Source organism: Pezoporus flaviventris, unplaced genomic scaffold (genome assembly GCF_033815535.1).
Source record: "Pezoporus flaviventris isolate CSIRO_AGI_PZ_B2104156 unplaced genomic scaffold, CSIRO_AGI_Pfla_v1 ptg000023l, whole genome shotgun sequence".
In the NCBI taxonomy this organism is placed as follows: domain Eukaryota; kingdom Metazoa; phylum Chordata; class Aves; order Psittaciformes; family Psittacidae; genus Pezoporus; species Pezoporus flaviventris.
In genome coordinates this window covers 12,280,414-12,305,622 of record NW_026892571.1, presented here as the reverse complement: position 1 = coordinate 12,305,622, position 25,209 = coordinate 12,280,414, and the positions used below count along the sequence as shown (strand labels likewise).

General features: G+C 37.2%; 1 protein-coding gene across 1 annotated transcript; it reads right to left on the bottom strand.

Annotated features, from left to right (window-relative positions):
* Positions 1 to 830: 830 nt before the first annotated feature.
* CLINT1 (clathrin interactor 1) lies at positions 831 to 25,209 on the bottom strand. Its single transcript, XM_061456801.1, is given in 12 exon segments — positions 831 to 2,585; positions 3,070 to 3,274; positions 3,990 to 4,285; positions 8,202 to 8,258; positions 8,261 to 8,302; positions 12,603 to 12,684; positions 13,188 to 13,425; positions 18,129 to 18,303; positions 21,659 to 21,823; positions 22,719 to 22,827; positions 24,330 to 24,426; positions 25,084 to 25,209. Coding segments are annotated over 12 exon segments (1,920 nt in total). The 5' UTR covers positions 25,176 to 25,209; the 3' UTR covers positions 831 to 2,223.

Genomic DNA, 25,209 nt, shown 5'->3' with positions numbered 1-25,209 from the left:
ATTAATCTCTTGATTGGAAGCTAAATCGCTGGCTCCTTTGAAGAGATGTGAGCAACCTAAACAAGGACGTGATCTTTCAACACAAAGCCAACTATTTAACCAGCTAAACTTACCTTAAGGACAACATCATTAACAGACTCACCCTACCCTTCCAAAAACCTTCTAAAGACTAGTGAGAAGCACTTTACCCCTTCAGTACGGCTAAGACAGCAACACTGACTACAGGTTTAGTTTTCCTTGTCACCCATCTACCTCCCCAGGAACGAGCTTTATCCCCACCACAATTTTGAATATATTGAACCAGTTTGAGTCTTCCCAGCTGTTACAATCAGAGGTTTTGAAGATGATTATTCCATATAAGTTTAAAGGTTTCAGAACAGGAACCAGAGCGATCTTTCCTACTCAGCCGTTAAAGCTTGCCTTGATTACTTTGATGTAACAACACTTGAAAGCTCCTATTCTTTGAAACTAATTTAAACACATTGAATTGTTGAAAGATTAAAAACCGCAGTCAGCTAATTACACTCACTCTCATCTCTTATTCAGCAAATGAATCACTTTTCATTACCACTTAGCTGAAGTACATGAATTTCTGCCTAATTAGAAATGTTGTAGATGGAGCATTAGCAAGGCTGGAGCAGGTCAGGATATCTTGCCTGCTTCATTTTTAATTCCTAACAGTAGAGGCAGATAGGAAAGGCTTCAGATAAGAAGTCATTAAACAATTTTAAATTATTTATAAAAATTACTTTGCCCAAATTATAATTATTTTTTTTTCCCCAAATGCTCTCATAAACGTCAAATGGAATGAAAGGAAAAGCAGCCCAACATTGATTTTAATGAACATTTTAATGTTATGTATAACAGAACATTATGAATACAATGGAAACAAAGTTTTATCAATTTAATAATAAAAAAGAAATCCAACGTAAGAAAAGGGAGGCAATAAATTTCATACCTATAGTATAGTGCTTATTCTTAACGATGTTCCTGGCTTGTGAATATAACGATGTCTTTGTATTCCAGATTCTAGAATCATGATTCATGTGAACTTAAATGCAGAATTACAGAAGGAAAAACAAAAACCCCCAAAACCTTAATTCATTCTTTTGTTTTCAGTAAATCAGTAAAATCTTTTGACTGCTACAGGTTTCCTTTATTAATATATATATATTTTACTCCTCTATTGGATTCCACAGCTGCTAATGCCATATTTACACAAAAGAATCTGTGCAATAATTGTTGTATAAAAGCCAAGATCCAATGCTGTTGGGTTAGGTGGGTTTATAGAATTACATAATTGAAGTGTAATTCACCTTTACTGGTTTTGTCATTATGCAAAATAAAGTGTTTTTTTGCCTTTTGATTGCTGCTGCTGCCCTAAGCCAGTGGCTCCACAAGGATACTGGTGGTACAAAGGATGCTAAGTGCCACTGTAAAAGAACTGCAAGAAAGTGCATTTTCTGAAAGGAAACCTTCCAACAGATCTTGGATAAAGCTTTTCCCAGACTTGCACTGGATATCAGTTATAACATTAGAAGCATGTTAAGACCCCAAAAATCTTGATCACCAAATTGCTGAGAGAGGATTTTTACAATAAAAATTTGGGTATCATAGCAGTGTGGCTGGAATATTAGCAAAAGTATATATACATTCCAGGTCCCTTGGAATTAGCCATAATCACATATGTAAGCCATTTTTTGGACAAAAATATATATTCTTATAAAAAACTGATCCTAGTACTTGAGTGACTTCAATTGTGGACTCTCTGTGATAGTAAACGGAATGATCCAATTATGACAAAGCGATCAGGGAGAGGGGGGAAAGAAAGTCAAGCTCTTCAAGAAAAAAGAAAGGTATAAAATTAGATTCAAACATTGTTACCCAAACCCCATTTCCAGCCTTCCATCAAGCCTCAAAGTTAAAACTGGTTCTTCTACGTAGGAAAGGTTTTTGATGGTCTCAATAGAAATTAGTTTGCAAAATCATCTAACATGTTCCTTAGAAGAACCTTTCACCTCTCCAGAATCTGAACACTAGTTATTGAACACTTAGAAAATAGCTTTTGGTTCTTTATGTAGACACTTTAACTGATAAAAGAAAATAAAAAAAAGCAGTATTGATCAGTGTTTTCCCTTCCCCAGCTATATTTGTGCAGCTAAAAATCCTTCATTCCATCTGCCCATGTATTAATTTTCTTTTATTTGATTTATTTTACAATCTTTATTTGCTAAAATTGGCAAAATTTGCAAAGGCATCTTGCTTGGGTTGTACAGTCCCAGGAGTCAGAGAGGTCATAGCAATATTGGGTATTCCCATTCCTATTGTGCCCGTCAAACCCATTCCTGTAGCTAACACTCCCATGTTCATGTTCATTCCCATCATTCCCTGGTTCATCATAGGCGTGGGTCCCATGGAGGTCATTCCCATCGTACCTGACATCACACTGGGCATTCCCATCCCCACAGGAATGGGCCCTCCCATCAATGGGCTTGTCTGGGGTCGAACAGGTGTTATGCTCGGTGGAGAACTGAGGTTCACGGCTGCGAAGTTTTGAGTCATGACATTCATAGGTTGTTGTGTATCTGCAAAGAAGAGAACAAATGCAAAAATCATTACCCAGAATCTGATGCTGAAGGTGCTCATGTATTTTTAGTAACTCATGTAGTAACTGCTGTGAAGAAAGATTATGATGGCCAAAAATGTGAAATGTGGCTATTTCACTTGTGTGCCTGCTTTCTGTGTGAAGACTCAGATAAGTTTTGTGAGAGTTTTAAGTAGCCTTTTATAACAATACACACTACTATGCATATTCTAGAGATCAGGAAGCCTGAAATCAAGATGCAGCAATGGTACAAACTCTATAGTAAAAACATGCACAGGTAACAGCTTCCTAGCATATCAGTCTCCATTTAGAAAATACCATGTGTGTTAGAACCATTGCAACGGTTTAAGAAACAATTACGACTAACTGTAGGAAAACAGTAATTTTCAGAACACCCCATCTCAAGGACAACCTGCTAAACACATACAGGACTCTGCATGCAAAACAGTGCAATAATTACTTACTTTGTTGCTGCATCATGGTATTAAGTGATGGCTGCTGGGGTTTGGAAGGCTGCATCCCAGGTACTAAATTGTCCAAACTGATATTTACACTGGGATCTGACCAAGTTGAGGGTAGAGTTTTGCTTGCATTCTTCTGGACCATCTCTGTGCTTGCATTATAAAGAGTGTTAGGCTTCGGCATCATAGTGTGCACGCTTTGCAGAGGCTAGGAAAGAAAAGTTTGTTGGGATCTGCTTGAAATAACTTACCAACAGGAATCAGAACTAAACAACAAGTAATAGCAACAAAACAATAAAAAGGCAATGAGATTTTTAGCCATGAAATCAAGCTCTTCCAAAGCAGTATTTCCATGTGCTGTTATGCCATCAGAGCACAATATCTTCTAAGCTAGCATTAAGCTCCTGTATCAGTATGTGGAATGACAGTGATCATTTGCAGTCAAGTTCTGAACTCAGACATACTGACTTTTTTTCCTCCTAACACCAAATTGACCAGTTACGGTTTCCAAGAAACACTCTCCACTGAAGCAGGCACTTCTGTGTTTTGGAGAACAGACCAGTCCTCCCTTCCACCTACTTGAGACTGGAAACCTGTAACATCTGTGGAGGATGGCTTTAAGGTTTAAAATATGAGCCTAGTCTTTCCCAACAAAGCAGCAACACTTCATAGAGCAATGAGGACCCCTTCAGAGAAGACTAGCTTAAAATAGGCTTTTCAATGACATCTGAAACCTTTTCTTTTTAGGAGGCTGCTCAAACATTTTTGGGCAAAACTTTCTTACAAAATAATGACCACAACATCCAAGCCACTAGGTATGGGTTACAGGAGCGGAACGGATTCATTTTCAATGCTGTGGTTAAGGAGAAGGGAAAAGATTAACTGAGGAAGGTCATTAGCAAACCATACAAATAGCAGCATACCTGTGACCTTGACATGGGTAAACTGATACCTACAGCATTGGAGGTCATCATACAGAAATTAATACTCTGAGAAGGCTTCATGGTTGTCTGAGGGGGGCCCATCAAATCAAAAAGATCAGTAGAATTTGAAGCAGTTGGAGACTGGCTTGAAGCTGTCTGTGGGCTACCAAAGAGCTCTATAGCTGGTTGCTGTGCTGTGCTGCTGAAGAGCTCTCCAGATGAAGCACTGGGACAAGGAGAAGCTTGGTTGAAGGCACTCCAGTCACCAAAGTCTCCATTTCCACTTGTTGCTGTACCTGAAGGCAAGGCCACAGTGTGAGAGGAAGACAGAGAGAAGGCAGGCAACAGACTTCAAGAAAGGAACTGAGCAAATGCCATATTCCATGAACTGAAACAAATGAGAGTCGATCTGTGTCCGTCCACATTAACATCTGCAGGTAGAACCTCCATCTGGACATCATTCCTTCTCATGAATATTCCAACAGTTTTAACAAGGTAGCAAAGGAAATATGAAACACCCATGCACAGAAAGTAGAATGATGTTTGATAACATGTCACCTGTGGATGCAAGACAAGCAGGGACAAGTTTTCTTTAGCTGAAACACAACTGAAAGTGAACTTAGGGGTAGATTGGAGGCTCTAGTCAAAACAATGCCTAGAACTTTGATGATACTTATTTCCCGAGAGTACAGTTATCAGGAATGAACTACCTGATAAAGCAAATTCCTTCATGATAAAGCAAAGACAACTACTTCAAACTTTGGTGTATACAATTAGTACTTTGTATAAAACAATGCTGAGGGGAATAAATCCCAGAACTTTGAAAGCAGATTGCCAGGAAATTCTTATTTGAAGTGATAAGGAATAATTTCTTCCCATCCCATGAAGTGCTCATGTAAAACACATTAAGTTTTCTAAATTTGATTCATGAACTAAATGCCTTGGCTTGAAGCAGAAATGCAATCTTGTATCTAGCAATTCTTTCAGCAGAAGCTTTGCTGAACTTAGTTCATCACTTAAGCTTTGTTTCATTTCAGTATACCAGGACAAGTATTGAAATCAAAACACAGCAATTTACAGCTCGCTCTGTATCGTACTGCAAAGAGCCTAACAGAATAAGCTGTTTGTAGAGAACTCCAAGGGTACCTATTTCAGGATCACAGATGTCCAGAGACACAAACCAGTGAACTGAGAACATGTCATACCCTTTGAGACAAATGGGAGGAGATGTTATCCCCCTTAAACCCACATGTTTTTCTATTAACAAGAAAAGGGTTACTGTGATAGGGGAAGAAAAGCTTACAAAAACATATACAGGGGATGCTAAAAATAAAGCAAAACCACTTACACAGCTCTCATTGCTACACAGTGAACGATGTTCCAAGTTTGGGCCATTGTACAGGTCAGCTTTTCTACTATCTCACTGATATGCTTTTAGTACTTCTGCTTCAGATGTTACTTCAAAGTAACATCATTGCTATACGAAATGAACTTTGAGTTCTAATGAACAGCTAAATCACCCTTGAATTTCTTTCTATAAGCAAATGAAGGCTCAAATGGAAAGCAGGGGCAGATGAATCTAGTGTCAGTTGCTGCTTCCTAACCTACACAATGCTAGTTCTGTAAGGGCCATCCACAGCAATTTTCTACAAATGTATTCTACCCACTCAGAAGGTAACTGCAGCAGTCTTTCACACTCCTTGTAAGTATTCATCAAAATTCACCTTCAAGCTTTAGTCATCTTTATCTTTACCAATACATTAGAATTTAAAGAACAGTAGGAGAGTAAATCTGTTCAGAGAATCCAAGTATTGCCAACAACTTCAGTGCATCAAGTGGACTAATATTCATTAGCTTAGGGCCCTACCAGAACATTTGCTTTGATCTCTCTCACAAAGAGGGGCTATATTAGAATGTTTCAATTAGTATTACATATTAAAAATTAAAACCTACTTTAAATATTCCTGATAGATAAGTAAATGCTGAGTGTGCTCCTTCTGTGTTCAGACCTGTGCACAGAGCACCAATAAAGGAACTGGGGGTAAAAGGGATGAGGTTTTGCCCCTTCAGTAGAACTTCAAAGATGATTAATCAAGAAGGAAAAGATTTCTAGAGGGGCTTACGCTGTTCAGGAATGATTAATCATTTCACAAGACTCCTTGTCCCTTGCATAATGGTGATTGGAATAGATTAATCATGTTAATGCAGATAAAGGATTGTATCAATTTAGACTGTATTAACACAGAAATTATTTGCATAGTAGGCGGCTTTGTGTTTGGAAAACAACTTGGTTTTGACTAGGAAAGCCTGTAGAAAAATCAGAGCAGTTTTTTCCTGCCAAGCAAATTAAAGGTGTACTAACTAACCCATGCCTAGTGCAGCCTTCCCAAAACAGCAAAGCAACAGAAGAGATATAAGCATTCTGACTAAAAGCTGGCTGGCAGGGAGATTTGCTGATCAACTTCTTTGCTATTCTTTTCTTATTTTGGTCTTAATTCTAAACCCTGGCTGAGAACCCCCAGCCAAATACTAGTACTGCTCAAATTAACTTCACAAGAGACAGCCAGCCAGCTCCCTTTACCCCACGTTTGTTTGCAGCATTGTTTTGTCTTGGGTAGCACTGCAGGCTCCTACAAACACTCCACCAAAAGGAAGATGATTGCTTTAAGTGCCTTCCCAGTAATATTTTCTTTTTCCCCAGTCCAGTTTTAAGGGAAACATGTTTCAGATGGTGGCCATGCTTATGGAATAGCTTGTCTGTTTACAGGCAAAATGGCTGTGCATGCACTGAGCCAACTGTACGCATACTCGACAGCTCTAAACTGCATGCCATGCAGCCAGGCAAGACCAAAACTGAGTGCTGTTCCAACAAGCATTACTAAAATCTTGCTTTTGTGATTGGCAGGAACTTCTTCATGCCTGACTTAAGACCTAGATAACCTTCATCTAACAGGCTTCTCCTAAAGGGGAAAAAGACTGTTTCATATTCTTATTTAGCCAACCTGAAATACAGTGTTGGTCAACTTCGTTCGCAAATTCATATTCGCAACTTCAAAAGCCATCAGTGAGGTTGTATTGCATACAGAAGGCATAACTCAACTAAATCCCCCTAAAAATACTAAGGTTTCCAAGAGAAACCCAGACATCACTGGAAGCTTTGGAAATCGCCTGTCTCAGGCTCCCCTGGTTATGTCATCTTACATGGCCAACGTAATTGTGTGTCTCTAAACAATGACATGTGGGAGCTAAGGACATCTTTAAAGACTCGTATTTTTCTTCCATGAGTAGGATGCTATATTCCCTTGAACCTGATACCAGCTTTTGTTTTGTTCAACTTATCCTTTTAATTTACTGTACTGCCCATACCATCAAAATTTAAAGCAATGGACCCTCTGCATATGTCTGGAAACTATATAGACAACAGCACAAAATCCTTCTGAGAACTTTTCAGTTCAGAGTTATCAAAAGCAAGTAAACCGCAAGTCTTTATCCCACCAAAGTCTTTTTATCCCACCTGACCAGCTACCTTTTATTTATATAATACCTACCTGTATCTGAAAGATTTGTAACCTCTTAGTTGAAGTATCAGAAAATGGCTGCTTTTTATTACAGATAAAATAGTTGAATAATCTTGCAGATAACAGTGGGAAGACTGAGCATTAATAATGTGAATGGTCCAATCACTACAGACAATTTTCCAATCATTTTTGAAACACAAATACCATCCTCTTGAAGCTTTCATTACTGTGGAACTCCAATTAATCCAGCTCCTTCCCCACAGCTCAGAGTGGGATGTGCTAGGCTCCTTCTTAATTGCTTAGTGAACACTTCAGACAGGATTTAGACCTACACTTGGTTCATTTCAGGCTCTACTTTCCCACTCCAGAAGGTACATCACCTTTCAGTGTATTTTGAAATTAGACTTGGAGATACATTTCAAGTCTTATTACATACTTACATTATTAATGAACAGGGATATATTTGTAACTCCTACTAACATTTTCTGAAATACAGTTAACAAAATGTTTTAGGTCCAATGTGCCATGTGCTGTGCAAACAGTAGGTATCTTCCTTACTCAATATAGCACTTGTGGTCCAGTTACATAAACACAGTTTGCTCTGGAAAGGGAAGTGACTTTCAATAATACCATGTGGCATCTCTTTGCCTCTTTCTGCCCTTAAACCACAATTCAATCTGTAAATTAAACCTACCTTGTGACGATGGGAAACTTGCTGAAGCAGCAGCTGAACTAAAATCAGCAAATCCCCAAATGGGTCAGTTGATCCACCCAGAAACAGAAGGAAGCCAAATGCTGTTACACGATTGTGCAAAGATCCATTGCAACAACTTCGTGTGGGATTTATAAAGAAAAGCTGTTGTGTATTTGGCACAATGGATTTATTGATTCTGCTCTGTAAGTCAGTGCTGGTTTTCCTGTTCATCCCCATACTATATTTATACAACAATAAACTGGATTATTTCCAACTGCCTTGCAGATCCTGCCATTTTGTTTTCATAGGGAAGACCTAAAATACACAAGTTTTTGCTATCTCTAAAAATAGATTTAGAGAGATTAACAGGTTTTTAACTAGTGAGGGATGCTACTAGTTTGGCAGTTTGTAGAATTATGACTTTGGAAGCATAATACATACAAATAAAATGTTCTTATTGTAGAAAAGTTAACTTACTATGCTTATTGTGAAAAATTATGTGTTGCCTTATATTTAGTTTTTGTGTTACTTAAAGCATGACTGATTCTGCAGTGATCTTGAGTTGGGATTTCAAGGACAGAGCTAGCATTTGTGTTCATTTTTTTATAAGTTTGCTTCCTTTCTGCAGCAGGAACATTAAGCTTTGCTACCAGACGTTTGTATGCGGCATATAAATTATTAACTTCTGAATACAGTAGAGTAACAATTTTTCACTTAAAAAAATATAGCCAAGGTATAAAACCAGAAGAAAGATCTAAGAACCATACTGTAAAGCTGCTATTAAAAAAAAAACACTAAAAAACAGTTTACAAAAAACAAATCATCCAATAATTGTTGATATTGCTTGTAAGCAGGTATTCCACTGACCTGAGAGAGCTAAGAGAAGTTGACCTTAATAGTTTGTCCTCAAAGATTTCACCTCCAAGCAGTCCCACCCTTAGAAGAAGCTGCAGCAGTTCAATTATTTTGCTTTTAGTGTTATGCGTACATTATATAGGTTACATCACAGCTGCTTAGCCTGCAGTGCTTAGAAACTAGCCAGGTGGGACTGGAACATCTGTGCTGCACTCAAACACCACCAGGGACAGCTTCCAACATCTGGTGCCATTTCTGAATTGTCTTATTGCTGCAAGACATTCTGCCCCATCTGCTACTCTCAACTGGGTTAATTAAACTAGAACCATCTCCTTTTTAATAAATGGCTAGCAGTAATAAAAGGAACCATTCACTTTCTAATACATGTGTACTTGTTTTTCTTTTTAATGTTATTTTACTGTAGATGCTGCCAGGAAGGCAACTGTTCATATCCAAGGGGAAATGTCTTTTCTTGCTGAGCGTGTAGCATATGATAGAAGACATGAGATGGGAATGCAAGGATGGTCTCTGAATTTTCAGAAACACAGCACTACTGAAAACCTTTTACAACTTTTTCAAGAGGGAGAAGATTTCACACAAAGTGAAGAAATTTCTTCAAGACAAATTCTGAAGTGATCTAATAAGCATCTTACATATATTTATATACAAGTTTTATACTGACTGCAGCCTGAGACAGAAAAGGCTAACACAAGCCTGTGAAACATCAAGCCAAAACCATTTTCTGATCATGTTTACTCTGCCTACTGCAATGAACATTTTCAACTCTCCTTTTTTCAACATGTGTACTTACAGAGTTCAGAACAGGTTAATGGTTTGAGAGTTTCTGTGCAGAATTAATGTTACAATGTTACAGACAGCATACTCTCAACCACATCCTCAAAAAAAAAAAAAACAACGCTCTCGTGTGTGCCCGTTATCCTGGGCCGTATGACAAAGTATCTAGGGATTAATTTAACTTTAAAAATGAACTAGGTTCAATCCCAAAATAACCCCTTAACAATTTCAGTCAAGTCAACTTTTCCTGCTCCTCTACTGCCTGTTTTCAAATGATGCTGAATTCCAGAGAGAGACGACAGAGCTTAAACTGAATGCTGTAAGTCTATAAAGAAAGGTATCGCCAGCCAAGATTAAAGAACCTCATCTCCTAACACTAAAATGGTACTTCCAGAAAGTCTAACCACAGATTCTACATCATCTCAGATTGTTCCTTTATGGCAACCAATCACCCCTCTCATGTACAAATTGTGCTGCTTTAGTAATGTGTAACACCCTCCCCCCAAAGCCTCACCAACCTTCTTCCACATCTCTGCACCTGAAAATACATAGATAAGCAGATTCAGAGTTCCCTGAATTCACATGACTTCCCTGCCAGTTCCTTCACAGGATAGATCAAAGGCTGCATTTGACCCTTTCCCTGTGTCTTGCCTGACACTGGGAATGTTCCCACACCCTGTGCTGCAAGGAACAGTGGTCGTAACAAGTGACCTGCACGTGAAGGACAGTGCTAATCTTCTCAACATGAGCTATCCTCAAAGATTCCCATGCGAGATCTGTCACTACAAATGAACCCTTTCCATCTGCCTTCCCAGGTCAGCAAAGAGGTTATTTAGCAGGACCAGCTGGTAATATGCCTCTTCTCAATACCATTTCCAAATGCTGCTTTGGAAAGAGAAGAAAAAAGGCAAAAAGAAAAAAGGCTTCCTACACCAAAGAACCAAACTGATGAAAGATTCAAATACACTATAATATGGAAGCTGCCACAGTTCTGTTTGAAAAATAGGAAGGTTCACTTTGAAGTGGAAACATCTATTCTTAATGTGATTTAATTTATATACATAAAAATAAAAACATTTTATATATATATAAATAAACAAAAAAAGGCTCCAGTATATTTTCCTGCATTAACTGCATAGAAGTTTCAGTACTGATTTGGGGTAGTGGTTCTGATCCAGGATCTTAAAATTCCATAGCATTGTAGTAACTCCAGCATACAATGAACACCTTTGTATATGAAGCTGATAAAATAGATACAAATGCAAAGTAAGTTGTTCCTTAAATATGAGGGGATTTGTGCATAAAAGCACAGATGCATGAAATGACTTTTATTTCTTAACCATTAGGAATTAACACATATTTCAGACCAGATATATAAAAATGTATCTATTTTCCAAAAAAACTAAGAGTGAATAAAGTTTTTAAGATCTACCAGAAATAAGAAAGAAAATATTAAGACAGATTCCTGATACTAAATTACCATGACAATTTCCCACCCATTCAACTGAGTTCTGATGTATTTTATATTCTATTAAATACTTTCAGAGGTAGCATTTTGGTAGCCAAGTGATGAAAGGAACTGTGTCATACACTACTCATAATACTGGCTTTTTTTAATACATTATAATAAAAATACCTAGTGTGATACACTACAGGAGTTCCACTACAATACCCCCGGAAGCAGCATCACTTCAGACAGAAGTAAGAGTAGTCTTTGCATACACATGAACACGGCTACCCTGCCACACAAGGCCTCCAGCCATTCTGGATTGTGATTTTTTTTGGCACAGCCTCTGTGACTGCATATTATCTTTAAAATAGAAAATGAGGCTGAGTATCTCTCATTCCCAAGATACACGCATATGCTTCTACAACCAATGTGACTACGATCTAAGTTGCTTAGTTCTAATGAAGTCACATGAAACATTTCTATCTATAAAAATGCACATGCTCGTATTTTATTTGCTTTTCAGTGTGATCTTTAAATAAAAATTCTCTCCCAACTGTGCCACTAGACTGTAAGTGCATGGAAATCCTTTTCTAAGCTATGCTAGCCACAATCAAATCTGTCAATACAGAGAACCTGTAAGCACAACAAAGCACTTTAAAGTTACAGGTTTTGAAAAGTAAACCACCAAACCCCTGAACTCCTTTATCAATCCTGCATGCACTACATTAACATTTAAACATACTCCTGAAAAGAAACTGCGTTTTGAGAGCGTAACTCCTTGTGAAGGTTAATGGACTTAAAATTTAACTGCGTGTTTACTAAGTGAAGGGACATGTTTTACAATGAGTAATTTTACTTTTAGGTAGCAATGTCTTTTTTGGTATTAGGGTTGGGATCAACCAAGTGCCAAAACAGAATAAAGAAACAAGTTTGCCATATACTTTAGATGAAAGCTTATATGAAGATCATCCATCTCCAGCTGCCTAGCCTTTGAATTGCACTAGGAGAAATGTCTGAATGTGAATGGATTGCATTTGCTTTTAGAGTTAATTATAAATAACTGTATTACAAAGACAGTTTCTGACAGACTGATCTGACAATTAATCTTTGTGCTGCTAACATTTATTGGTCCCATGCAATAGCACATACACTACCCCTGCCACGAAAGATTTTAGGCAGCTCTAAATTTTTTGAGTATTCATTTCTCAATTTACCTACTACTCTATCAATATATCAAACAAGCTTATCCTCAGAATTGGTTCAAAATATGCATTACGAAAATAAAGCCAAGACATGCCTACCTGCTGAAACTGGCTGGCTAGCTCCATCAAACAACAGATCAAGCAGGTCATTGGATGACTTGCTGCCAGAGGGTACAGAAGCCTGAAGAAGAAATAACACAACGGATCTCATCTCATGATGTCATTACTCATCCTACATGACTCTGAGAAGTTTTCTGTGGCTTTGCGGTTGTTTTTTGTTTTCTGGAGAGATGGCAGATTTATCTTTGAAGGCAACAATCACTGAAACGTGGCTAAGCTTAAAACCAAATACTGACAAGCCAGTGACTCAGGTTTCTTTTATCATAACTGAAGAATTTGTTAAGTGTGATGGTTCAGATAATCCTTCACATTTCAGGCCAAGATTTTCTTTTTGCTTTTCTGGAGAGAGTACACCATGGTAGTGACTAGATTTTAAAAATTCTGCATCTTAAAGCAATCAAACAATTAATTATAATCAAATGGTTCCACAGCCTTTGAAAGCCCCAGCTAAACATTTTTGAAGGTTGTATAACAGAACTTATACCCTAAACTAGAAACTGTCTCAAAGGTCAGAAGAAAACTGTTTCCAAAATCATGTTTTATTGTGCTCTCTTATGGTCTCACCTTTGCTGTAGGCTGTGCAGTATGAGCATCAACATTCTGTTCTGGACTCGCTTTATCTCCTGTATAATGTGCTGCTGCTCCCAAGTCAATTGTTTTTGAAGGATTTGCTGTGCGTTTGTGTCTGATGGTAGTTTCTGTAGCTTGTGTAATATGAATGTGTTTTGTTGTCACAGTCTCTTCATCTTTAAACTCAGCTTTGGGAGATTTACCTCGTCTTGATTTTTCTTCATCACTGTCACTAGAAAAACAAAAGCAATAGAATACCACTTGTGACTGACTTCTCAGTTAACTCTGTAAACATTTGGCTTAAGCCACAAGAATTTTGGTTACTGTAGTTCCTTGTAGCAATGATTCATAATGAAAATATTGCTTCTTCCTACATTTCAGAAAGGAAACACTTTACCCTTACCTAATGCATCAACATGACATGGCATTACACCTACTGTACAAAAGGGACGAAGAAAAGAAAGTTATTTTGTTATACACTGACTGCAAGTCCACAGCAAAGGATAATAGGAAATCAGTGTTTAAATCCAGAACATTTAATTACCTTCTGACAGGAACTCCTCCACATATTATATAACACTTCAGTAACAAGAACCTAAGTTGGCGGATCTGCTCTGTACTTACACCAAGAGACAGAAAGCAGTGAACCAAACACAGGTACTACCATTTGGATTTCAAGAATTCCATTCCAGAGAAACTGCCTTTCAGATTCTTTAAAATGTTTGTGGAAAAAGAATGCTTACAGATTTATGCAATGCAGTGATATTGGTCACTGCTTCAGGTGAAAACTTTTTAGATGTTATTGCGGGATATTTGTTCAATCTGTTACATTTTTTGCTTTTGTATTTTAAGTCTTTCACAAACAAATCAATTGACACACCCCCCCCCCCCCCCAGCAGTCATCTTACCATCAAGGTAAGATTTGTGCATAACAGTGAAAACTGCTTTAGAGAAAGCTTAAATTTATTGAAACGTATTTTGAAATAGTAATTCCCTTAGCAATAGAGTTGAAAGTGGAAGGGTTTTTACATTTTAATAATGCATTAGAATACTAAACCTGCAAAATTTAAGAAAGAGTGTGCCTCTGTCAGTGGGAATATGACAGTAACTGCAGTATACTCTGGAGGGTAGCCTTTGCTCTCTATTAACAATAGTGGGCTTCTTGGAATACATTGTGTGTGTCATTTCCTCTATGCATATTACCTACTCGCCACTGGGGATGGCTCAATTCATTAACATCAGTGAATATAAATGCTCTCTCCCTTTTTAAATCTTTTATTTGTAAAAGAAATACATCACAGCTGCTGGCCAGCCAAGTGACTACTGGCATTTTCTTGAGCCAGCCTTACATGGACAAGTGAGCTCAAATGGCATCTCCTAACCTCATCCTTCCAAAGCACTTCAACCCTGACTTGCACAACTGTCTCCTGCTGTTTCAGTTCTGGGTTTCTACAGATAGCCTACCTATGTGCACAAATACAGAGACCACTAGCCTCATTTTCATTTGTGACATCAGGATTTTAACATGAGCTCCAGAGAAGACTGATCTGCACAGTAGCATGGTGTACATGGTACATCCATCCTAAAAGCCTCAGAGAAATGTGGAAAATGTTGCCTTTTAGATGCATGTTGAAAATATCTCAGACCATGCCAATCACAGCTGAGGCTCAGCCCCTTAAAACCTGCTGCAGTGTATCTCTTGTCATTACTACAGAATGTGCCTAGTTCATGTACACATTCTGTGGGTTAAGTGTTTGACAAACATCAAAGTCCAATCAATGGGGCTATTGCTACAGAAGTGGTAGAGATCAATCTCACTAATGTAAGAAATGAAAAAAAGTAAGTCTTTGATGATCTACAGCAAAATAAATGTCTAAAAGCTTTTGAGAAAAGAAATTAAATATATATGCCAGAAAGCAGGACAAATATTACTATCCTCAATTTTCTATGACAACCTGTACTGCTTCCAAACTGTCTCATGAGATCCATTCTTTATTTTTCTTTCATGGTCAAGTTAACAAAGAAAAAAAAGTACAGATTAATGTTCCCTTTAAATGTGTTTACTGTGCTCACAGCAGTAAATTGCAGTGCTTCACCTGAGAATTGCAGAGCGAACTTAAAACCAAAAATTATAGCTACCGTTGTACAAATAATTAAAAAGACTCCTGTAAAGGAAGTACATGGTTGCAACTTCCAGAAGTTAAACTCTGGATACATGCTTTTTGCTTTGCCTTAAGGTTTTTGTGGGGTGCATTTTGTGTTTTGAGTTGGGTATTTTTTAACATTCTTTAAGACAATAAAAACAGTTTACTGACCCTGTAACCCTTTACATGGAATTTGTCTTTAAACATGGCCGTTGCATCCTTTTTCAGATGTACTAAAAGCTTTGCTTCCTTTCTATTCCATTACCTGCATCAACCTTTCTGAATAGTGGAGAAACAAGGACTGACAGAGTTTTAAGAATTCTTATGAAGAAAAGTGTAGTGTCTCAGAAGATACTCTGTATACCTGCAGGTATTTTAGAAAATACAACTCCAGCACACAAGGCTTGACTCAGAGCAGCAACTGGTTTATTCACCTAAGAACTAACAAGCGCTATGAAAGAAAAACTGAGATTTTTCCCACCCCATGGGGTATTGTTTCTGGTATTTACTTCCAAGGGGATATATTTCAGGAAAAAAATCCAATTGCCCCACAGTACTAACATTTTTCTTCTCAAGAAAAAAAAAGCAGACTAGGCTTCTCTCCAGTTAGCTGTGTGAGCTGCATGTCCACTGAAATCTACTGTCAAGCCAGCTATAGCACAGGTTAAGCTCTTGGTTACTTCAAGCATTTTTTATTCTCTTCCATGCAAACTACAAGCTTTGAAAGTAGAGTCAATAATCTAGAACTTTGGCCAAGTTCTCCTAATGTGTATATTGGAGGTAAAGATCGTGTCATCCAAATTCCGTTAACCACTGTGAAGATACGCAAGTCATTTATTCTTTGTGCTTCAAGACATTTATTGGCTTTACGATACTAAAGTAATAATGATTTATAAAGCTATTAAGATAGAAACAATAGAACATACAACAGCAGATTTGCCAGCTGAGCAACTATCACCATTTAGACACTTTTCCAAGGAAAAAGGCAACTTAATGTCATTATATAGCAGCAGCCACAAATAAACTAGTAAATTTCTGGAAGCTTCTTTTGTTTTTTTTTTTTTTTTAGAAAAACTGCTTAAGTGTGAAAACACAAATGAATGGATTCCATGATGCATTTACAAGAGAAGGTTATGTTGTTGTGAGCTTAAGTCACATGATAGTTAGAATTCCATGTTTCTTTCAGTTTCAACATCTAAATACAGTATTCCGTTAATACAACATCAATGAGGTTTGTATTTACAGTATTTTTAAGCATAAATAGACATCCTATAACCTAACAATCTTCTTAGATCCTTCTGTAGGAAGAAACCCCTTCATTTCAACACTGATAAAAAAATCTTCCACATTGTCTAATCACCATGCCAAGAGAAGCCACAAGGAAATTTCAGGCTGGTAGCCAAAGCAATGTTGGAGAAGCCATACTGCTGGATTCCTTCTTATAGCAGGGTAGCCTGCAACTACCCAATTGGTTTTGCTCATGTATGTCCAAAAAAATTTCCTCCTTTTATTTCAAGTTCCGAGTTTATTACTTCCATAAATTAATTTCTAGACAAATACCGCACCCGACAGTTACCGAGCACAAGACCAAGAGCCACTCAGAAATAAAGCAAAGGAAGTAAGATAAAAAATGGCCACTGCATATCGTCTACATGAAATATGGATAGTGAGCTTTCCAGATGTCATGTGACAAGTTGCTTTTGAAAGGTAAGTACAGAAAAGCACACAGCAATATACCATTGTTAAAATTGAAATTGTTTACCTTTCTTCTGATCCCTTCTCTTTGTAGTCTATTGATAGTATGTTCTAAGAGGGAACCCTGATGTGTGCAAAGAATACCAGTTTTATTATTTATTAATGCCCTAGCAAGGACACCACACTCTCCTTTTCTGAGAAATACTACCATTATATTTTGTTTCTGTGCAAAATGGCTTGAATTTTGTAATATGTGCCATCTGGGTGTGTGCATGTGTACTTTTTATATACACATACATAAAAATGCATGTGTAATTGCTACCTGAAGATACTCCTATAAAAAAAAATTAATCAAATCTCAGTGCAAATTTGAAATTTGTTTTCCAAAAGGGAATTATTGAGCGCTCTCTCTACAGCAATTTCAGATTCTGTTAAGTATGGATTTGATCTCCTGACAGTAAAATTCAATGGACCTGTTGAACCGTAATGTGCAGTTCTTTCTGCAGGCAAAGCAGGGCAGGTGTTCTTCCTTACTGAAGAAATTTAATGGCCACATGTAACATACAAGTTTCTTGAGGAGGTTCAACTGAAATTGACTTTTTAAATGGTTTTAAATAAGTCACCTTCAGTTTGCAATCCCTGACATCAGCTCAGGGAAAAAGCACTGTGTGAAGGTAGGTCTAAGTAGTTTTACATCTCTCTCCTCTTTGGCACTTCAGCATTCAGAGTAACTGCAGCAGCCTCCAGCTCCTTGCTTCCAGCAGTTCCAGTTCCTTCCAGTGCACTGGTGCAAGGGAGACCACCGAATTGCTGAGACAAGGAAAAGCTTAGGAAATTTCAGCCAAATCCCCTGCTTTGCCAGCAGCTAAGCTAGGGGCAGTAATGGAAGACAGCCAAGAGCAGTTAACCACTGACAGAGCTCCATTATTCCCCAAGGCCAGTAAGGGCTGTAAATGAAGTCCAGAAAGCAGATACTGAACCCAAACATGCTTCCAGACAGACAAGAATGAGAGTATTATCACTAATAATTAGCAATGTTGAAGAGCTTTATAATAGCAATTGCATAGAATAAATTAATGTTAAAATAACTTAGTACCTGCACCTTTCTGGAGAGTCTTCTCTATCTTTCCTTTGGAACTTGCGGATGGTATCATCGATCGTGCTTCCAATTTTGTCGCTCAGCTCACCTAACTTATCACTGAATGGAAAAGTGGTTTTTTTATCCCATTCTTCATCCCATTTTGACTTGGGCTCAGGATCGTATCTTTCACCTGTGTAAGTCATTAAGATAAGACATATTAAAGATAACAAGAAAAAAAATGCCTGTGGTCTTTCTGGAACCAGTCTCAAGCCCCCCTGACCTACATGCATAAACCTTACAAGTTTTCAAAGCAAACTGAAAGCTCCCACAGTGCTGAATCAACACTATTATAGCAAGGCACAGCATGTAATGCCAATCATTAAGTGGCAGGAATGCAGATTCAAAGACTTTTGTTTATGACAATGATACAATCTTAATGCACTGCACAGCACAGCACATCAAGATACTGCTGGACTCTGCTGGAGAAGCACAAGAGGCAAAGTCAACCCTGGCTGCATAAGCAGCTTATCAGAAACAGGATGTGCCAGTTCTGTAACAGGCATTTAATACATGATATCCCATTCTTGGCCAAGCTGTGTGCTCAGAAGTAAATCAATGTGTTTTTTTTTATATGTTGACATTCCTGAGCACATAGAAGTGTAGTACCAAAATATGGAAAGATGTAAGTGTGCAACACATAAATTTCTGTTCTTTCTTCTCCACACTGTGAGTGAAAAAACCTTCTAAAGAGAGGAAAAGACAATAAAGCAACTCACCATTTCAGCAGCCACTGAGTACCCTGAGCATCTTTACTAAGCACTGTTACCAAAAAATCAAAAATCTTTGCTCCGCCTAAATGAAGTATTCAAGACATCCATACTGGTATCTTAGCTTAGCAACCAAGTTTTACTTGAAAAAAGTATATTTGCTTATTAATCTCATTAATAAAGCTTAAAAGACTTAAGCTAGGTTTATTTATACACACTCAGACAACTTAAGTTTAATTTAAAAGAAAAAACACAACACTTAAAGACTTAACTACCAGAAACACAGTACACATTACTAACTTGTATTGTGATCTTATATCAGAAAATACAGGCATATAAAACAACCCAATATATATTTACTTAAGCTGAGTAATATTTAGTAGCACAAAAGAAGAATGGTGAAAAAGTCATTATTTCAAGTTACATGCGAATTATATTGTAATCTTGATGTTAATTCAATTAAGCCACTTTTAATCAAATGACAGATTCCAGCACTACAAGGTGCAAAATTTGAGCTATATCTGTCCAATATTATCACATACAGGAGGATGTATTTTCTCACTGCAGATATAAGTGCAAGCCTCCAATGGTATTTTTTTAGATCCATAAAGGATAGGCAAACTTTTACAAAGTAGAGAACCTGTTGCAAATCAGTGAGAGTCAGCGATATCTTTATCACTGAAAAAGAAGACATTGCTAAGAAACATACTGCTGTTAAATGTTGCGGGAGAATAAAATGTCCTTATTTCAGTTCATGCCAGGCTCTCAAGAGTTTTAACATAAAATCCAGTATTAGGTTTCCTTGTGCAACAGGAATCTTGAAGTAAATTAAAAAACCTCAAGAACTCGGTATTTTCAGGACAAAAAGAGCTAAGGAAAACCCTGAAAATACAAGCACTTTAGATTTAAACAACTACAATTTTCTAGATGACAAGTCTGACCTGGGAAAAGTTTGTTTTATGCCGCTACAAAGATTATTATTTTAACCTTACTCACTGAAGAGATAATTAAAAATCCTTTACTATTAAAACTAAATACATGCCAACGGAGATATTCCTTTAAATTAAAAAATTTGAATGATAACTAAAGAGCATATGGACAAAGAGTTCTACCCAGCATACAGGGAGACCACGAATGTACAGAGCTAGTCAAAAGATAAGCTCAGTGAAAGAACAGAAGGACACGTACTTAAAGTACAAATGCAGTGACTCACAAGTATTTCTTAGAAAAGAATCACCAGAATTCCAAGCAGGTAGCAAAAGCCTAAAAGAATATAATAAAACTAGACATATCCTGCCATGGAGATAGAGGTTTTCAACAACTGCATATGAGGAAAAGGGAGAACAGAGGAACAAAATAAGTAACCTGTCAAAACCAGAAGAGAGCAAATCTAAATTTAAGGCTCACAGTGAAGAGTAAAAAACATACGCAGCACCAGAGACAGACAGGTGAGGTTTAAATCCTACAGTTACTACTCAGATCTTGTATCAGCCCCTTCTCTCCAAGAAGTCACTGACTAGCAAACCAGAGCCATGTGCCATTGTGACTCTGTGACCCATCCCTTAAGAAAAGCGGCCAAGGAGTTACTCAAGGCAAAGAAAATACAGCTAAACATCTCAAGACTGACAGCTGGATCATGGGCGACATATGCTGGGATACATCAGGCATAAAAAAACAGTTCAAGCTCAGATCCCTGCTATACATTATGGCAGGGACTGGGGAGCAAGAAGGAAGCCGAACACTTACATAGTGCTGGTTGTGTGCCTTTATCTAGCCAAGGCTTTCAGGGAAAACTGTGTCCTCTACAAACAGAATCAAGCTGATGGCATTACATCCTCCAAGGCCAAGATCCTACAAACACACTATACCGAAGATCCAAATAGTCTAACAGAACTCAGTGCACACACGAAGCACACTGGTCACCTCAGCAAAACAGGTGAATTTGTTTCCAAAGCAAGGGGACATCAGGCTACCTGTCAACAGCATTTGGATAGTGGCTTGGTTTTTACTTTTCACTTTGTGCATGAATGTTTTTAAATAAAGGAACTTAGATTTTAAACACACAAACTGAGACACGAACAGCTGTATTGGTAAATTCCTGAAATACAAACTCCACCACTTACAAAGTACTTAGTGCATGCATTTGAAGTCAGATCTGACAGACATCAGAATCCATACAGTTAATACCCAGATATCTTTCAAGTGTCCCAACACTATTACTTGGGAAACCAAAAAAGTTTAAGGGCATATATCTATTGTTTCACCCAAACACTACTACTGCCCTAAAAGCCCTAACACAAATTTAAAAAGGTTCTAAAGGAGGTTGGCAGGAAGGAGGAGGTGAAGCAATTCTTGTGCTGTAGTGGGTGGAAAGTGTCATCACTTTCTAAGACTGACTAAGAAACCCTTACTTATGAGGGCATTTATTTATCTATTTCTGCTACAGCAGCATTCATTTCACAAGGAGACTCTGCCTATGAATAAAAAAGAGACAGCTAAGTTTTGGCTAAGCCAATGCATTGTCATTTGTATAAGTTTATAGTTAGTTTTTAATGTAAAAAGAAAAAAACTAACTTACAAATTTAAATGAATTACTGTAAAAATCTTTATGTGGGGGAAAACGTGCAAGAATTCTTTTATAACAGCAACACTGGCAGTTAAAGAAATATAAAGAAAAAAGCACCTACAGGAGCATCTTAGAAATTCCTTACATTATTTGTATTATCCAAGCCAAGTTAAAAGATGGTCAATCCTTGACGAAGAAAGCCTAGTACTCACTGTATCTGAACCCTCCAACACTGTCCGAAGAAACCCCAATGTATTTGTCTTTGTTCTTCTTTGCTTTCTTTCTCTCTTCCCGAAGTCGATCATCATCTTGAGCAAACTCAACCATTTCCTTTACCTTCTGGCGTATGTTTATACCCTGGTCTTTGCCATTTTCATCTGTATAGGTAAAACAGGACAGAGATGATGGATGGGGGGGGGGGGAAGAGAAAAAAATTAATCAGAGGCAGTAATACCGAACATCAAACTGAGCAATCTGAATTACAGACACAACAGTCAGAGAAACAGCTTATGCTTACTGAGGTCCACTAATTTCTTTAAAAGAGACCGACCAAATATTTTGTTTCAGCACAAATGTTCATCCTTAGATAAATGGATTTTCCTGAACGGTGTATTTAGAAACATCTCACTGCTGCTGAAACATTTAAAAGATTAACAAGAGATTGAAACTGAAATTATATTCTTCAATGGAACAATTTTAACCCTTCCAAATACAACATCTCTTTCTCAGTCTTTTTAGTACAGTTTTGCAAGTTTAACTGCACAAACTCAGTCTTACTGCACAACTGAATTCTCGAAAACCAGCTTTCAGTTGGGATGCACTACAAGCTAAATGTGCTCCTTTCCCAGCCTTTTTCACATTCAAAACACACACTGGCCTTGCTGCCTTTGCACTGTAAATATTATTTGGTGGGAGTTAAAAAAAAACCCAGCTTCAAACAGATGTGTATGTTTTGGAGCTCTAACCTTTTCTTCCCATATGATTAAAGCTATTCCTTTACGGACACCACAGGGGACCAGTCTCTAGTGCATATTTTAATATAAACCCGAACACTCATGTTGTGTTGGTTCTGTTGTTATTAGCCAGACTTTTCTGCAAGTTCTTGTCTTCACTAATTAATACTCTAGGGTCCCACGTCTTGGATTCTGCACTCTTCACACAACTGGCAACAGTCACATTCTAATTAGACTGGGGAAGCTTCTAAACTGGTTCAGGTGACTGACAACTCCAACTACTGTTTTAATTTGCTTATAAGATTTTTCTATTGCTCACCTACAAAGTGGTAATTTTCCAGGGATCGCAAATCATAAATGTGTTCTCTGGCACTTGTAACAACACGCTCTGATCCATTCCTTATGAGGTAAGCTAGGAGCAGCAAAGACTATAAAAATACAAAGCACCTTATGATTGTATGAACAAAAGCTCTATCTTTTTTAAAGGATAAGAAAAGAAAAGCTGCAATAGAAAAGCAAACCTACCCCCTCCCCAAATTAGTAAGTAATAAGACTTTCCCCTTTTAAATAAATGCTCATTATATGGGTTCACACAGAAAAAACACGCTTTCCCCACATGCACCTTTTGCTCTTTAGAATATCAAAACTGTACTTGAGAAACTCTAATTTGTCATTACTAAATCACAAGTAGTTACTTTCATCAGCTACTGCTGATTTTAAAATATAGCAGTAGCAATGTAAGAGAAAAAGTTAACCCTGGTAAACAAAGCACTTTCTTTTGCCTCTTTTGCACACAATTTTCCAATGGTTTTGCCAAAAAGTAACTCCTACAGAAATTTAAGAAGCCTTCTGCAGGATACAATGGATATACAAAACTGCATTTCAGGACAATTTTAAGCAAGCAACAAAATAAATGAAGTTTAAGTAGTACTTTAATTATAATTTTATGTTGAGGATTTGTATCTAGAAAAAAAGAATACATTCTCTTTCTTCAAAGTATCTCCTTTATCAGCTAAAACTATCATTATATTTCAACCTATCCAAACCTGATTAAGTAATTCCAAGCAGTCTTTATAACATTAAGTAGCTATGTGTGGTAGCATTAAATATTAATTTATATTGTACGTCAGGGAAAACAATTACTATGAATACAAAACATCAAGAACCTGTGAAAAGCACAAGCCATGCCTTAGAATTAATTCTGTCTTGTTACAATCCTGGCATCAAGGAAAACAAAAATATAAGCTAGTCCAATACACATCTAAAATATGAGGTTATATTTGCATAATTCAGTGAACACTGAACACCACTTTAAGTGCAGCATGAGATAATCTTAAGCAAAAAGTTTCTCTACAGTGTTAATTAAGCAAAGACAGGAAAAATGCAAATGATTCACTTCTTTTTCCAGATCACAAGTAGGACATAAAAACCTCCTATAAGATCTGCAAGAAAATCTGGTCCATTCAAAGCTACTATTTTTAGAGAATTATGAATGGAAATAAAATTAAGATTCGTTTCCATTTTATTTCAGGTATTCTTGAGTTCCTTCCAAAATATTTTCCCCACAGCACAATAACTTCTTATCTACTTCTCATGGAGCACCGTAACAACTCCTTTGGGTAGATTCAAAATGTGAATGCTACTCCAATACTTGAATATCAGCAAAATGTAATTGCTTTATTATGTTCATTAGGTAGCATCTTAAGACACACTTCTAAACCCAGAAATTTTGTTTCTTTTATATACAGCACTAGAAAGACATCTTTTGACTTCAGTAGCAGTTAGGAAAAGAAATTACAGGTTGCTAGTGGAGTGATACAGCAGTATCTAAACAAGACACTACATCAGCACATTATACAAGCAACAAGAATTATGTCCTTTATAGCCCAACACAAAGTCTTGAATATTTCCAGCTCATATACATACACACCTTATAAACTCTCCTCCAGTTCTTTTTATTGTCTTTCAGCATTCGAGTCCAAAGCATGTTCATAAGTTCTGGAAACTGTTCATACATAAACGTTGCCCTAAAGAATTAAACAAAAGGAGTAAAGAAATTTTAGTCACCGTGGTTTGGGGCCCTGGCTTGTTAAGACTCAGGGCTGACAGTAGATGGCAGACTTGATCTAAGCCCATTCACATTTGATGAGGGAAAAAGCTATCCCTCTTTCTTACTCATATAGAAGTAATTTACATGCCAGCACTACAAAAGAAATAAGTAATTCTAAAAATCTGAGGCAGTAAAAGAACCTTCACTAATTTATAACGAAGGTAATGTTTAACATAATTCTCTAATAACCACTGCAACTAGTCAAGCATGCAACTTCCAAGCTAATTGTTACCAGAAAAAAAGTTCAAGGAAGAATGTGACATGGTTTTCTCTATTTTGAAAAGTCACAAGAAAGCAGTTTGAAAATAAGCATTCCAAAACAGGCAGATATATTGAAAGAATTATGAGGCTCCATAAATAAAAATCAAGATCTTAAAAAAGACTTTGACTTCATTTTTGTTTGACAGTTTTCAATATATTATAAGATTATGTGTTAAGAAAGTAAGACTTGATTTACAGCAACTTTTCAGCATTATCAGGCAGCATACCACAGAGTTGATTTAGCAGCAAATGTCACACTCCTGTATAAAATGCACCTTTCTTTTCTTCATCACTGAACCAAATTATCACTTACTTGGCAATCTCTCCCATGAGTTGCCCTGAAGGTCCCCATGGATCATCATTGGTTGCTTCTCGAACCTTAGACTCTATTTCTGAATAATTCATAACCACATTGGTGCTGCAAAGGGAAAAAAAAATT